At 31.6% G+C, this 13,115-nt stretch overlaps 1 protein-coding gene across 1 annotated transcript; it reads right to left on the reverse strand.

Moving 5' to 3' along the window:
• Positions 1–3,451: 3,451 nt before the first annotated feature.
• On the reverse strand, positions 3,452–8,362 carry LOC126723169 (UPF0481 protein At3g47200-like). The gene is made up of 2 exons (XM_050426460.1): positions 8,218–8,362; positions 3,452–5,092 (listed from the first exon to the last, which is right to left on the reverse strand). Exon 2 carries the CDS (start codon positions 5,060–5,062, stop codon positions 3,617–3,619), a length of 1,446 nt encoding a protein of 481 aa, XP_050282417.1. The 5' UTR covers positions 5,063–5,092; positions 8,218–8,362; the 3' UTR covers positions 3,452–3,616.
• Positions 8,363–13,115: the final 4,753 nt, after the last annotated feature.

Genomic DNA, 13,115 nt, shown 5'->3' on the forward strand with positions numbered 1-13,115 from the left:
TCGCCGGAATCGGCGTCGATGAGAGCACGCATTTACACCGGCATTCTCCTCTCCGCGGCGGCGGAGATCCGAGACACTTACTGGTTCTGGCGACAAACTAAAACGACGACGCTATCCTCCGTCATCGTTTTAGTGGCTCTTCAACTAAAACGACGCGAGAACCTGGGTTTCAGTGGCTCCTCTGCTTCCCGCTCGGCACGCGCCTCTCGCGTTTCCTCCACCTATTCCGCACATTCTTCGCTATCCTCCGTCGACGGAAACTCACTTTCTTTCGTCTCTTCAACCACTCGATCCTAATCTTCATGTGCTTTCTCTGGCTTGAGTTTTCGCAATCGTTTCAAGTTCTCGCGATTCTGCTAACGACGTTGCTGTACTCTGTGGTTTACGGGTACCGTTTCTGGACTGCAATTGGGCTACCCAGCGCGTGCTGCCTATTCGTCGTGAACTGTAAGGTCGTTTTGCCTGGCTGCAACTTGTAGGAACTGTTTGTTTCTCAGGAAAGTTGAGGGAGGTTTTTTATTTTTTATTATAATTTTTTTTTTGAGGTAATAAAAATTATTTTATAATAGTTAATAGTTGTTTTATATCTTTATTAATGGTATTGGATGGAATGAGAATGTTTATTAAATAATTATTTAATCTAACAAATTAATTATAATCCAATATTACAAGTTGTTTTTTAAATAGGGGTAAATTTGTCTATTTAAATCATTTCTTTTACTCTCCTTCCTAATTTTTAAAACATCCAAACAAGAGGAAGGGCTAATTACTCATTTCCCCCTTATTAATTTTAAAAACATCCAAACAAGGTAAAGGGGAACCATTCCCCTCTACTCTCTTCCCCACTACTCTCCTCCCCTCTACTCCACTCTACTCTCCTCCCTCTCTAAACTTCCAAACAGGCCATAATAGTCATGGCAGAAGATTGGATGAGGAAAATTGGATGCAAGGAAATAAATTATGTCTTCAAACGACACCGTGTCAGCTTAATGGAATAACAAAGATGCTCACATAACTGACTAGAGCACAGTCGTTCTACTAAAGTAACAAAGTTGTTCTACTAAAGTAAAGCACAGTCGTTTTGATTCAAGCAAAGGAACACAAAGATGCTCATATAACTGACTAGAGCACGTGTGAATATGAAACCAATCAGCTTTGGACACATGGCAGAAGTTAGTTACCACAAAGTTTGTATTTCCAGTTTTCCTGCTTAGTTGCAACATATTTATTTAGAGCATTCAATTTGTACAAAACTTTATGTTTATTTTAACGTAAAAACTTTCTTTTTCTATTTTACATACTCGTTTTTCAAAACATCTCACATCAGATTATTTATTTTACACTACATTTCATTAAAATATTTTTTTTTCTTGATTTTTTAAATCATTTATCTTTTTTCGTACATAACAACCATCATCCACTCTCTTTCTTCATACTTGAAATACGTAAAGAAAGAATAAACAATTAAATACAAAATGAATAGTGTCAGTATAAATTTACTCGGTTATTATAGCAAATTTGTAAATTTACATAATTATACATAGATCGATGTAAGTTATTTTTAGGCAAAATTGTGTAAATTCTACATATTCTTTTATTATACACGGATTGATGTTGTTAAAAATACTGAATAATTGTATTGTATTTTATAATCAAATAATATACATGAGTGCCTTATATAGGGGGCATATGTGTGCGGTACAAGTAAATATGTGTGCAGTACAAGTAAAAGTGTAGTACAAGAATGTGTGCTATACAAGTAATCTAGCTGGGCCTAAAGCCCATAACACAATATACGTTAACAGATGTAAATGCTCTTAATTAGTTCATCTTCTTCATTTTGATGCTTTGGTTTTGTATATATATAGAAACAGAGCTTTACTTGTAATTATTCATTCTTACTCTTTGGTTAATAAGAGAATTGGTTATATTTACTTTGAATTTCCTTAGAGAGAGAAAGAGTGAGAAGCCCACACACAGAAACAACTCTTAAATGTAACAAGGTTTTACTGAATACCAGAATGATCAGAGTGTCGCTCTCATCCTGGCTGGCGACACTCTGAACAGTTAAAAGGGTCACAAGTGAAACTAGTGTAGAAGCCAGAAATTTTTTCTAGACGGGACCAAGCTATATAAAATAAAGTTCTTAAGTTAAATAAATAAATAAATAAATAAAGATTCATAATTAAAAAGTAAAAACAATGTTTTATTTCATAAATTTATGTTTAGACTCGGATTGTTTTAATTTTAATCCTAACTTCAATTTTTATATGGCTCAACTTTGAAATGTTCGCCGAGTCCATTAACGTGGATATTAGTTGTTGTAATTTAAGATCACATTTTAATGTATTTATTTAAGTTCACAACTTTGACTCTTTCTAGGGGTTTCACAATCATAAGTTTCAGCATTTGAAATATAGAAATGAGTGATGGCCTCAAAATCCTGAACACTTTTTCTCTTCATATATGAATCTGTGAATGATTTTTCTATAAATTACTCCAACTACAAAATATAAATTAAAATTTATAATCTAGTTATATAGTCTTAAAAAACATTGCAGAACTGAATATCTCTCTATAATAATTCGCATACTAGTATCGTTTCTATCAATATGATCAAATTTGGAATACAAATAAAATATAATAATGTTAGGGCCATATTTTTCATTAGTTGGCATATCCTTTGACAAAATACATTTTACTTGCATTTGGATAGTTCTAAGTGGATTCTAAAATATCATGAAATATGTCTTACAAACAAAACAAGTGGTATTATTGAAGATATGAAGATTGCACCAAGAAACAAGTGTGAAATGTTGAAAAGAGTGAACCTCAACACAAGCTCGATACAAGTTTCTATCAAAGATTTAATGAACCTTGATACAAGCTCAATACTACTTGATCTATTGAGTTTCAAAGATCCAGAATTCCAATTTTTTTTTTTTTGGCCCATGATGACTTGGAGTTCTAAGGTTTCAATTCGTTCACTAAACTTCTAGGTAATATAAAAGGATTATTTTATGGCCGTCATCATACACAGAGACTCACATAGAGAATTTATACACTTATTGTGAATCTACTATATTCTTATGTGCCTTCGGGTTTTGTGATCTAAGTGCTTCCTTCTATTCATGTGTATTGAAGAACTTAGCATCCAAGAATAAGTTTCAAGTTGCTGGGAGTTAGTTACATACTGGATCCGTGCAAAAAGAATAAGTCTACAAAATCAAGACCAATTAAGGATTGGTGCGAGGATTCTACTGTAGGTATGTACTTTGAGATAGGCCAGATTTGAGGTAAGATTCCTTATACTTGTAATCTCTTGATTTTGACAAGTGATTCTTGATAGTGGTGACATGAAAATCACTTGATGGAGTTTTTTATTTATTTATTTAATTTTTTTTTTTTTTTTTTGTGTGTGTGTGTGAAGGCAATGAACTTACTTCAGCACTTCAAAGAAAAACAGTTTCAATATGTATTAAAGTTTCAATACCTTACAAATTAGAATTTTCTAGAAAGGAAAGGATATCACAAACTAAACAGATTGACAATACCGAATACAACTACAAGCAATTGCCAATCTTCCAACTATTTGATAAAATCACAAAGAAGATTCTTAAATATTCTTGAGGACAAAAGGCCTTAAGAAATTCAAGAAAGTTACAAGCAGGACTATGACCCCAATAAAAGTTGCAGTGCCTCTCCAAATATCACCAAAATATATTGTTCTCAAGGATCCCATATTACGGTTACAATCGTTGTCATAGTAGTCATTCAGCTGTTGAGCGAGTTCATGGTAACAGGATGTATTTTGCTCTATTGCTAGGCCAAGTTTGTTAACCATAGTGGCAACTGCTTTGTTGCTGCCTAACTTATTAACAATAATCCCTTTCTCAACAAGCAACTCCACATCATCTCTAGTGTTGATAAGAAAATCCAATAGCACTATATAATTGCATATGTAAGTGTTAAATGGATAATGACACAGCTCCAGTGCCATGAGGTTTCGGAAAATGCCTTCAGTTTCATCATGTACCTCCAAGCATGGGACTTCTAAGAAAGTTTGAGTATTCACCAAGCATGGAAAGTAGTCCAAGCACGGTAAGCAATGCAAGAGCCATGAGCAAGTGAAGCAAGGAAATATTTCCGTAAGCTTACTTTTCTTGAAATTTATGTCGAGTAACCGTCTTCTCTCTTCAGGCTTTTTGAATACCACTCCTGCCTCATCTAGCTTTTTTGCATTATGAAGAGTTTCAATAGGTGGTCCAGTATTTTCAAAATTGGTTGGATAGTGGAAATGTCTCATCAAATCAGTAAAATGTTTTACTTCTAATTCCTTCTCATCAATGATTGTTTCTTTCTCCTCGATATTGGGAAAAAGGTACTTACTTACAAGCATAAGAAAGGAACCATATTTGTTTTGTTCAGGATTGAAATTTTTTGCATATAACTCGTCAAGAATAAAAAATGGAAGTTGATTCTCAAGTAATAGCAAGTCTTGTGTTATGTGCTTCCTCAGCAATGGTGTACTCGTTATACAATCGTTTCTATCTTCTTTCCCATTGCTTCCAGCTTCTCCACTGGCATTGCTTTCATTTTCTCTACACACAGTAGACTTCAAGAAGTGCTCAATGATAAATGCAGAATCCAATAGAACCATTTTCACGAAATCTTCGCTGCTAATATCAAAAATCTCATCATAACAACGACGGATCTTTAGTTCATTTGCTTCAATAACACTTGCAATATCCTTGTGGTCTTTCCCAGTACGATAGCAAAATTCCCTGAGATATCTTAGTTTCAGCATTTCCATGGCACATAGTTCATTTTCACCGTGGTGCAGAGGGCCTATTGAAATTAACTTTGGAGTGTAGGCTTCTTTGTTTACCCTGCGAAGTTTCTTAGGGACTCTGTAGATGCTACATTCATTCCACTGGGCTGGCTCCATGACCAGTGGAATGTCCATGGCCAACTCTTCGCATCTCATTTCTTTTGCAGTTGTATCTAGAAACGAAAGAACTTCTTTTCTAAGTGAATCAGCAGCAGTAGTAAGCTTGGCCATCTTTTCCAATAATCAACAAGCTCACTTTTCCTAGTGACAAATAAACAACAATCATAATCACTAGAATATAATCATTAATTCCAAAGCTTATTTCAATTAAAACACAAAAATAATAATGATGAACTCGTGAAGAGCCTTGTAGCTTGATATTTCCAGCAGAGGTTCAAATTTCCCTCCCCTGTTATTGTAAGTTTGTAACAATCATATTATCAAACTCGTAGTCACCTGCCACCATTAAGGATGAAATTCTAACTGGGCTACAATATATATATATATATATATATATATATATATTAAAGGTAAAAGGTCAAAGATGAAAATAATCTCAAGGTTTAAGGCTCAAAAATGTACTTTGGTCTTATTAAAAGTTATCCCATTCGTAAATTTACATTTGACTATTTTTAAAAAAAAATGATTTTGTTATCGAATGTCTCAAGGGTATTAATTTGTTAGTGAACTATTTTAAGAAAGTTTAAAAAAAAAAAAAAAAAGTAACTAATATTTTTTAGCCTTAAATAATGTGGTAGTGAGTTTTAATCTCCACATTTTATTTAGTTAGTGGGTGATATGGTAGTTTCTCTTTAAAAAAAAAAAAAAAAAAGTTATAAAAGTACTGGAGAGAAAGCAAGCTCTTCCTATAAAAGTGGCATAAAAACTTTTCTAAAATAATTTATTAAAAAATTCCTTAAGGACACCAGTTAACTAGACCCATAAATAAATAAATAAAATAAAAAAAAAACAAAAAAAAAATTTTAAGTTTGTTAAGATTCTATAATAGAATGGTTTTAAGTTTTCCTGTACGCATCACAATTGTCTATTAAGTAATACATGAGAAATTTATTGACAAATATGTTTATAATATGATGATATGAACATTATATTCAGCCTAGAAATGTAAAAGATACAAGAAATCTTCAAAAATTAACTTTACATTTCGAAGGTACAAGTTCATGTTAGAGCAGGAGAATTGTTCACCTATTGGAGCTTTTTATGTAATAACAAATCAATAGCCTAGTATCAAATAAGTGAAGACATGAATAAATCAATATTAAGACAAAATGAAAACAAAAACAAAAACAAAAAAAACAAAAAAAAAACAAAACAAAAAAAAAAAAAAAACAAAGAAAGTCTTCTAATATTTGAGAGGATTTTTTTTTTTTTTTTTTTTTTTGGAATAGTCAATTGTGAGTGGTGAAAAAATAATGGTAAATCCATGTAAAAAGTAGTGAACAAAAAGTATTTACCACTCACAATCAACTATTTCAACATGTTATAAAATTAAATATCCCCAAATTTATTAATGTTTTTATTCTGGATGCCCCATATGAATTGAAAATGACTTCTATTATTAAAATGACTTTTATGAGAGAGAAATGCTATGTCCACGTTAATTTCACAACAAATTCTAAGAGATAGGTTGTTATAAGTTGTTATTAATTGACAAAAAAGTAATTTTAGTGGAGGGTTCAAATTTGAACCAATAACAATTTACCACCTATAATTTGTATGAAAGTATTGTAAAAAATGTTGTACACTTAGTATTTCTATGTATGAAAAGGTGAATAGAAATAGCATCAATAAATCTTCTTTCTAATCACAAATTAAAAAAATAAATTGTATGAAACTTTATTTTGACGAAAACTGTAACCTTAAATAAGCCGAGGTGATATATGGAGTTTTTATATAGTTTTTTTAGATCAATTGAACAAAACTAATTTACAGTCACATCTATTTTTATCCATATATTGAGATAAAAGTTACTATATTTTATCCAAAAAAATAATAATAATTATAATAACTTTGCCTCTTCTCTCCAATTATAATCTAATTATATACAATCTGTTTTCTTTTCATCTTTTTTTTCTTGGTGAATTTCTTTAATGTATTTTTTTAGGAAAAATTTTAGTTACAAAATTGGTTAAAGCCTAAGACTACAACCTAATTCAATAAAATAAACATTATTACATATTTTGAAAATCTAACCGTTGAATTGCATGTTTTTTACGCTCTTAATACACATGTCAAATTGTGTGTCAATCAGATATTAATTACTATATGATTTATAAGTTTATATTTAATGCATAATTTTAAACTATAAAAACTTGTAATTGAAACAATTTATTGATGACATAGCTATTGATCTTTAATTTTTTAGAAATTTTGTAAGTATGGAGGAAATAACAAGAAGATATAATATAATGGTAGATTTGTCAAAATTCACCTCCTATAAAAAGATATTGAGTAAGGTAGTAGGTTTAGGTTATAACCAATTTTATAACTAAACTTTTTCATTTTAACTGAAATATTAATTTTTCTATGAAGAAGATAAGGTTTAAACAAAATGGGAAAAAAGAACATTATTATTACTATTATCTTTAAAAACTAATATAAAAAACCTAATAGAAACTTAAATATTTTATATAATAATTTATTCTCCTTCATAAAATTTATACAATAAGCAATAAAAAAATATTGGGATAATTACATAGTAACATAAATTTACATTAGTAAGCTTGGTGTCTATATTATAACTATTAATAATATTCTCGTTCATAGGTGAAATTTTAACTTTAAAAAAAAAAAAAAATCAAATTACAACTTATTCATGCAAAAAATCCTTTATAGGTAAACAAAATATAGTAAATCTGAGATTATATTGTTGGTTTTATTACATTCAAACATCACTTAATATTCACTTGGACTGCTTTTAGCTTTGGTATCAAGTATTATGTGCATGTTTGCATGTGTGCACATGAGCATATATGTTTATAAAAATTTTGCACCTTATGAAGTCTAATCTTGGCTCCACCACCGTATGGTGTAATACATGTATTTAAGTAACTATGAATAATAATATATATATTTTTTTTTTTTGCAAATTAAAATCCTTTCAATTTTTTTGACCAAGATTTATGAAGCACCAAATGAATACCTAAAAACATTGAAAATTATCCGAAAAATATTTTACGCCACAAAACACGTACTGTCTTAATATAGTATACAAGCATTTAGAACCCAACTTATAAGGTAAATTTTTAGTAAAATTCCAAAGTACACGTTACTGAATATGACCTCAATTGAATTAGTAAATGCTCAATTTTTGGCAAACTTTATATTGAATAACAAAAATAAAGTGAAAGGACGGACTAAAGAACCTGCAAATTTTCTTTAGAAGTGAATGCTTGTTAATTCGGAGGGACAACACAGTTGGCTAGAGATGGTGCCTGATGAAGCAAGCTTTACTTCATTTTCTCTCCACTCATAACTAAAACTCAATCATGAAAGAAAATATATTGTGCACTTGATGATTCCTTAATATCTTTTGTGCTCCTATTTATAGTGTAAACTCCCTGCTCCCCCGGGCCCCCCACCCCCTCCCCCACCAAACAAAGTTATATATATATATATATATATTTGTAAATTTTGAAAATTTAACTGTTGAATTTCATGTTTCTTATGTTCTTAACATGTATATCAAATTTCGTTCAAATTGGATATTATTTACTATTCGATCAATAAAATTATTTTGTACACACAATTGATAAGATAACAATTGATTTTTGATTTTCTTGAAATTTTACATGCATGAAAAATATAATAAGAATATGTAATCTAATAGTTAGATTTTCAAAATTCACACTCAATATAGAGATATATGAGGAGTTTGTAAAGTTTCTCTCGAACCCCCACCCCCCTCCCAAAAAAAAAAAAAAAACCATTTCAAGTGGTTCATATTTATTTTTTAAGAAATAGTATAAGGACAAAGCAAAAAGTAGTAGGTTAATGTGTGAGTGATTGTTAACCACTAACAACCACTTTAACAGATTGTGACAAATGGTGTGTTTCTTAAATAATTGATTTTTTGAATATAGAAATGTACAAAATATCACATCATTTTAAAAATTTGGGTAAATTCCACTAACATACCTTGAGATTTGGGCTTATACCAACTAGGTCCAAAACTTTTCAAAACTAGTCAATTTGGTTCCTAAAGCCAATTTAGTCCTTAAACAGTTAGTTATTTTTTTCTCAACTGTTTTAGGGATCAAATTAGTTAATTTTGAAAAGTCTTGAATTTGGTTGATATTAGCCTAAACCTTAGGGGGTGTGAATGAAATGTACCCTAAAATTTTAAATGGTATGATATTCTATATACTTTTAAATTTGTCAAATTTAATCCAAATCATGAAATAGATTAAATGGGCATGACTCGAAACAGAGAAGATCTTTTTCTCTTTTTTTTTCCTCTATCTCTCGGGAAAAGCACAGAACACACCATGCTATGATGAGGTCATTCACACAAATTTACAAAAGAACATACCAACTTAATTCTCACCTTTTCCAGCTTTAAATTACAATTTATTTGCGAAAGCAAAATTCATGGAAGGTTTGTGAATAATACTGTGTTATTCTTATGCTGTGTAAACAAAGACTTGCACTATATTTTTTTTTTAAAGAGAATGATCTACTTACATCTTATTCAAATACACATAAGATTTCTATACATGTCTACCATCCAGATGTAAAAATGAAGTCACCCTCACAAATGACATTTGCTCTCCCTCTGTCTCTGTCTCGTCACTCTCAGACTGATAATCATCATGTAATTGGACTTCAGCTCAGTAATGAAACGATACACCTGCAGTAATGTCAGTTTCAAGCTACAATGCTAGACTGATGACCAATGCTAAAAAATCAAACTCTTGACCCCGCAGGGTGCAACCTCTAATGAAACGATACACTTGCAATTAATTCGTTCATTAAGGAAGCGGGACCATTGATAATGTCCTTTTATCAAACACAAAAATAATTCAGAAAGTGTAACCCTCTTCGTGACTGGCAACAAGAGATGAGTCGAGTGTCACACGTCAAAATCTTGTCATTGCTTGAATTGACTTGCATGCCTATGCATAGGAATCCAATACAACAAATCAAATTACACATCCTATTATAAGATCCACATGCCTATGCATTTGGATAAATATAGTTATAGGAAGAAAAAATAATGATTTAAAATTTTGGCCTTAATATAATAGTGCTTATTGAGTGATCTCTCTCTCTCTCTCTCTCAAACAGAACAAGCACAGCACACGTCATAACGACGACGTCATTCTCATAAACAGAACAAGTACCATACTGGACCATTGCCAATGAAGAAGGCTCACGCCTAATGGCACGTCAAAATCTTTCAATTGCTGGGATCGACTTGCTTCGTGTCTTGACTTGCTTTTAGTCTTTTTGTGGCAAGAAGAGAGCCATGATCCATTCACACGACCTGAATTTTTTTTTTGCTAACTTCACATGACATGATTTACTTGCATCTTATTCGTAGAAATAGATATTGAGTTATGTGGAGCTTAGTTATGGGCATCAATGTTTGTGACTTGACTTAATTTGGGATAAATTATAAAGTCTTCATAGTGGACAAGTGACATGGTTTACCATTCCACTAAAAAACTCTCATTTGTTTAAAATTGCTGAGTTATAAATTTTTTTAAAACAAATGGGAGTCTTTTAGTAAAATGGTGGATAAGTGAAATGGTCTACCAAAGGACTGTATAATTTCTCCTAATTTAGAATCATAATGGTTTTAAATGTGAGATTTTGTGAGGCCTAGTCCATAGAACGGAGCCTTGCATATTTAGCCTATTTTGGATCTTTTGTCTCACTCTCCCTATTCCACAAATAAAAACTTGCCACGTATCTACCTATTTCATTATACATTAATTTTCTTGGGAAATTATTGTGTACTCTTAGAGTACCATAAATATGTACTCCATTCTCTTACATGAATGGTGAATCTCACTAATTAAATTCATAGTAGGACTCATCATTCATGTGAGAGGAGGAAGTACGCATTTATGGTATTCCGGGAGTATTTAATGATTTTCCAATTTTCTTTCTTTTTTATTTTAGTTTCCAAAAATAAAATTTATATATAAAAAAAATAAAAAAATAAAAAAAAATAAAAATAACTCAATAAATCAGATCTCCACCAGCCACTACCAATGGCCCACCGCCAACACCTTGGTTGGCGTCACTAGAAGAGTTTATTGACGTCACCAACGGACATCTGCCACAGCCAGTCCACACTTAGCTGTCCAGTAACCAAAAGTAAATAACAAAAAAATCCATCAACGCCGCATCGCGATTTTGATGTCTTTGTTGGGTTGCAAGCGACGCAAATTATACAAAATAATAGGGAAAGAAGTAACTAACTTGGTTAACATTATCTATGTGGGAGATTTTTGAGAAACGAAAATAATAATAATAATGGCACTTTGTTCACTGGATCGTGGTGTTTGATGTCTGTCTTTACAATTAGACTTGGAACAATCACAATGAAATCCTCAGCTCCAGCAATTTTAAATGGGTGCGGGCCAACGAAGGTAGTGGTGGTGGCCAGTGTAGATCTTATTTGTTAGTTTTTTTATAATTTATTTTTGGAAACTAAAATAAGAATGCAGTAAATTAGAATTTAATGGAATAGGTAAATATGTGGAAAGTTTTTATTTATGGAGTATGAAGTGGTGGAGTCGTAGGAAGAGTGAGATAGAAGATCGAGACTAAATTTTACTAGTATAGAATATGCTCAAGCTAGGTTTTTCTATAAATATTATCTCATGTACAGTTTATGAGGTGAATATCAATTCATTTTTTTTAACTTTTTTTTTAATTGCTTAGAAATTGCTGTGAAAGCTCGATATTACTAATGATAGAGTTAGTTTAGACCCCAAATTCTTAATTGCAGCTTGATTAATTTTAGACTTGAAATTTCAATTAGTGTGTAAAACACCAACACAAGCTTATACCCAACCAATAGATGTACGGAATAATAGGTACAAGCAAAAACCCAAACAAACAAATAACTCTACACCATAATTAATCACAACACAAAAACAATTAAAGGTAGAAAGTAAGGGTTAGAGAGATGCAAACACAAAGATAACACCGGCCCATATTATCGAAGAGAAAAATGAAGAACTCGGCGAAAAACCTCTCCGCCGCCCTCCAAGCAATCAAATGATCCACTAAAGAATAAAGTTGGGATACATGAATAGCAATAGATCCTCCAAGCCTAATCTACCCAATGCACCTAAGTCTTCCAAGCTTCTTGCTCCAACAGGGTTAAGCCTAATCGTGTTTTCTTTAGCTTCCTAGATCTCGCAATAAGCCCATTGCATCAACCAAGTACCAAAATACCTCATCATTGATATGGGTATGGTGAGATAAGTATTTGGCAAATGTACCTCTTAAGGATATGTCAATGGAGAGGGTGAGAGTAAAGAAATTTGGAGAATCAAATATCTAAGATTGTGGATGAGTCAATCTTGGTTTTCTCTCTCAAAATTCTCTCTGAAAGCTCATTACATTTCGCATGAAAGTGGTGTTAAAACTTTCCTAATTTGGTTTATTAATAATTGCCTTAAGAGCACCTATTAACATGATCCAAATATTAAAAACTGTCAAAAAAATCAATTACATTTTTTTTTTTTTTTCATTTAGAAACAAGAGAGATGCTTGTCGTATTTATAAGAGACACGAATTCAGTTGCACATGTGTACCACGAGATTGGCCCCATTAATTGTGAATAAATGTGTGCCATAGCAGGACTTAATTAGGATTGTCGAAGTAGTTAGAGCATCCACAGCCGGAATTCTCATCTCATCCTATTTTACCATTCCAAAAAGTCACTTTATCAATTATACAATACAATTTTACAATACCTCCAGCATCCCAACTTTTATTTTCCTATTCTACTCATTAAAATAATATTTTCACACAATATAATAATATATTCCTAAACCCAAATAAAAACAAAAACCCAAAACCTAAGACCCAAATCACAACCACCTGCTGCTAGAACATACCCAAATCGTTGCTTGAAACCCCAGCCACAAACTTCGGCAACCACCGCAACCCACAAAATCAAAATCAAAATCAAACCAAACCACGGTAACCCCCAACTCCACCACCATGAACCCACCAAAAAAAAAAAAAAAAAAAAAAAACCCAATCCAAAACTCAGCAATTCCTTTAAGCACCGATCACA

This window comes from Quercus robur, chromosome 4, assembly GCF_932294415.1.
Source record: "Quercus robur chromosome 4, dhQueRobu3.1, whole genome shotgun sequence".
Lineage (NCBI taxonomy): Eukaryota > Viridiplantae > Streptophyta > Magnoliopsida > Fagales > Fagaceae > Quercus > Quercus robur.

Excerpts from the sequence above, each read along its gene's own strand:
- LOC126723169 (XM_050426460.1), bottom strand. The coding sequence starts at position 5,062 with ATGGCCAAGCTTACTACTGCTGCTGATTCACTTAGAAAAGAAGTTCTT.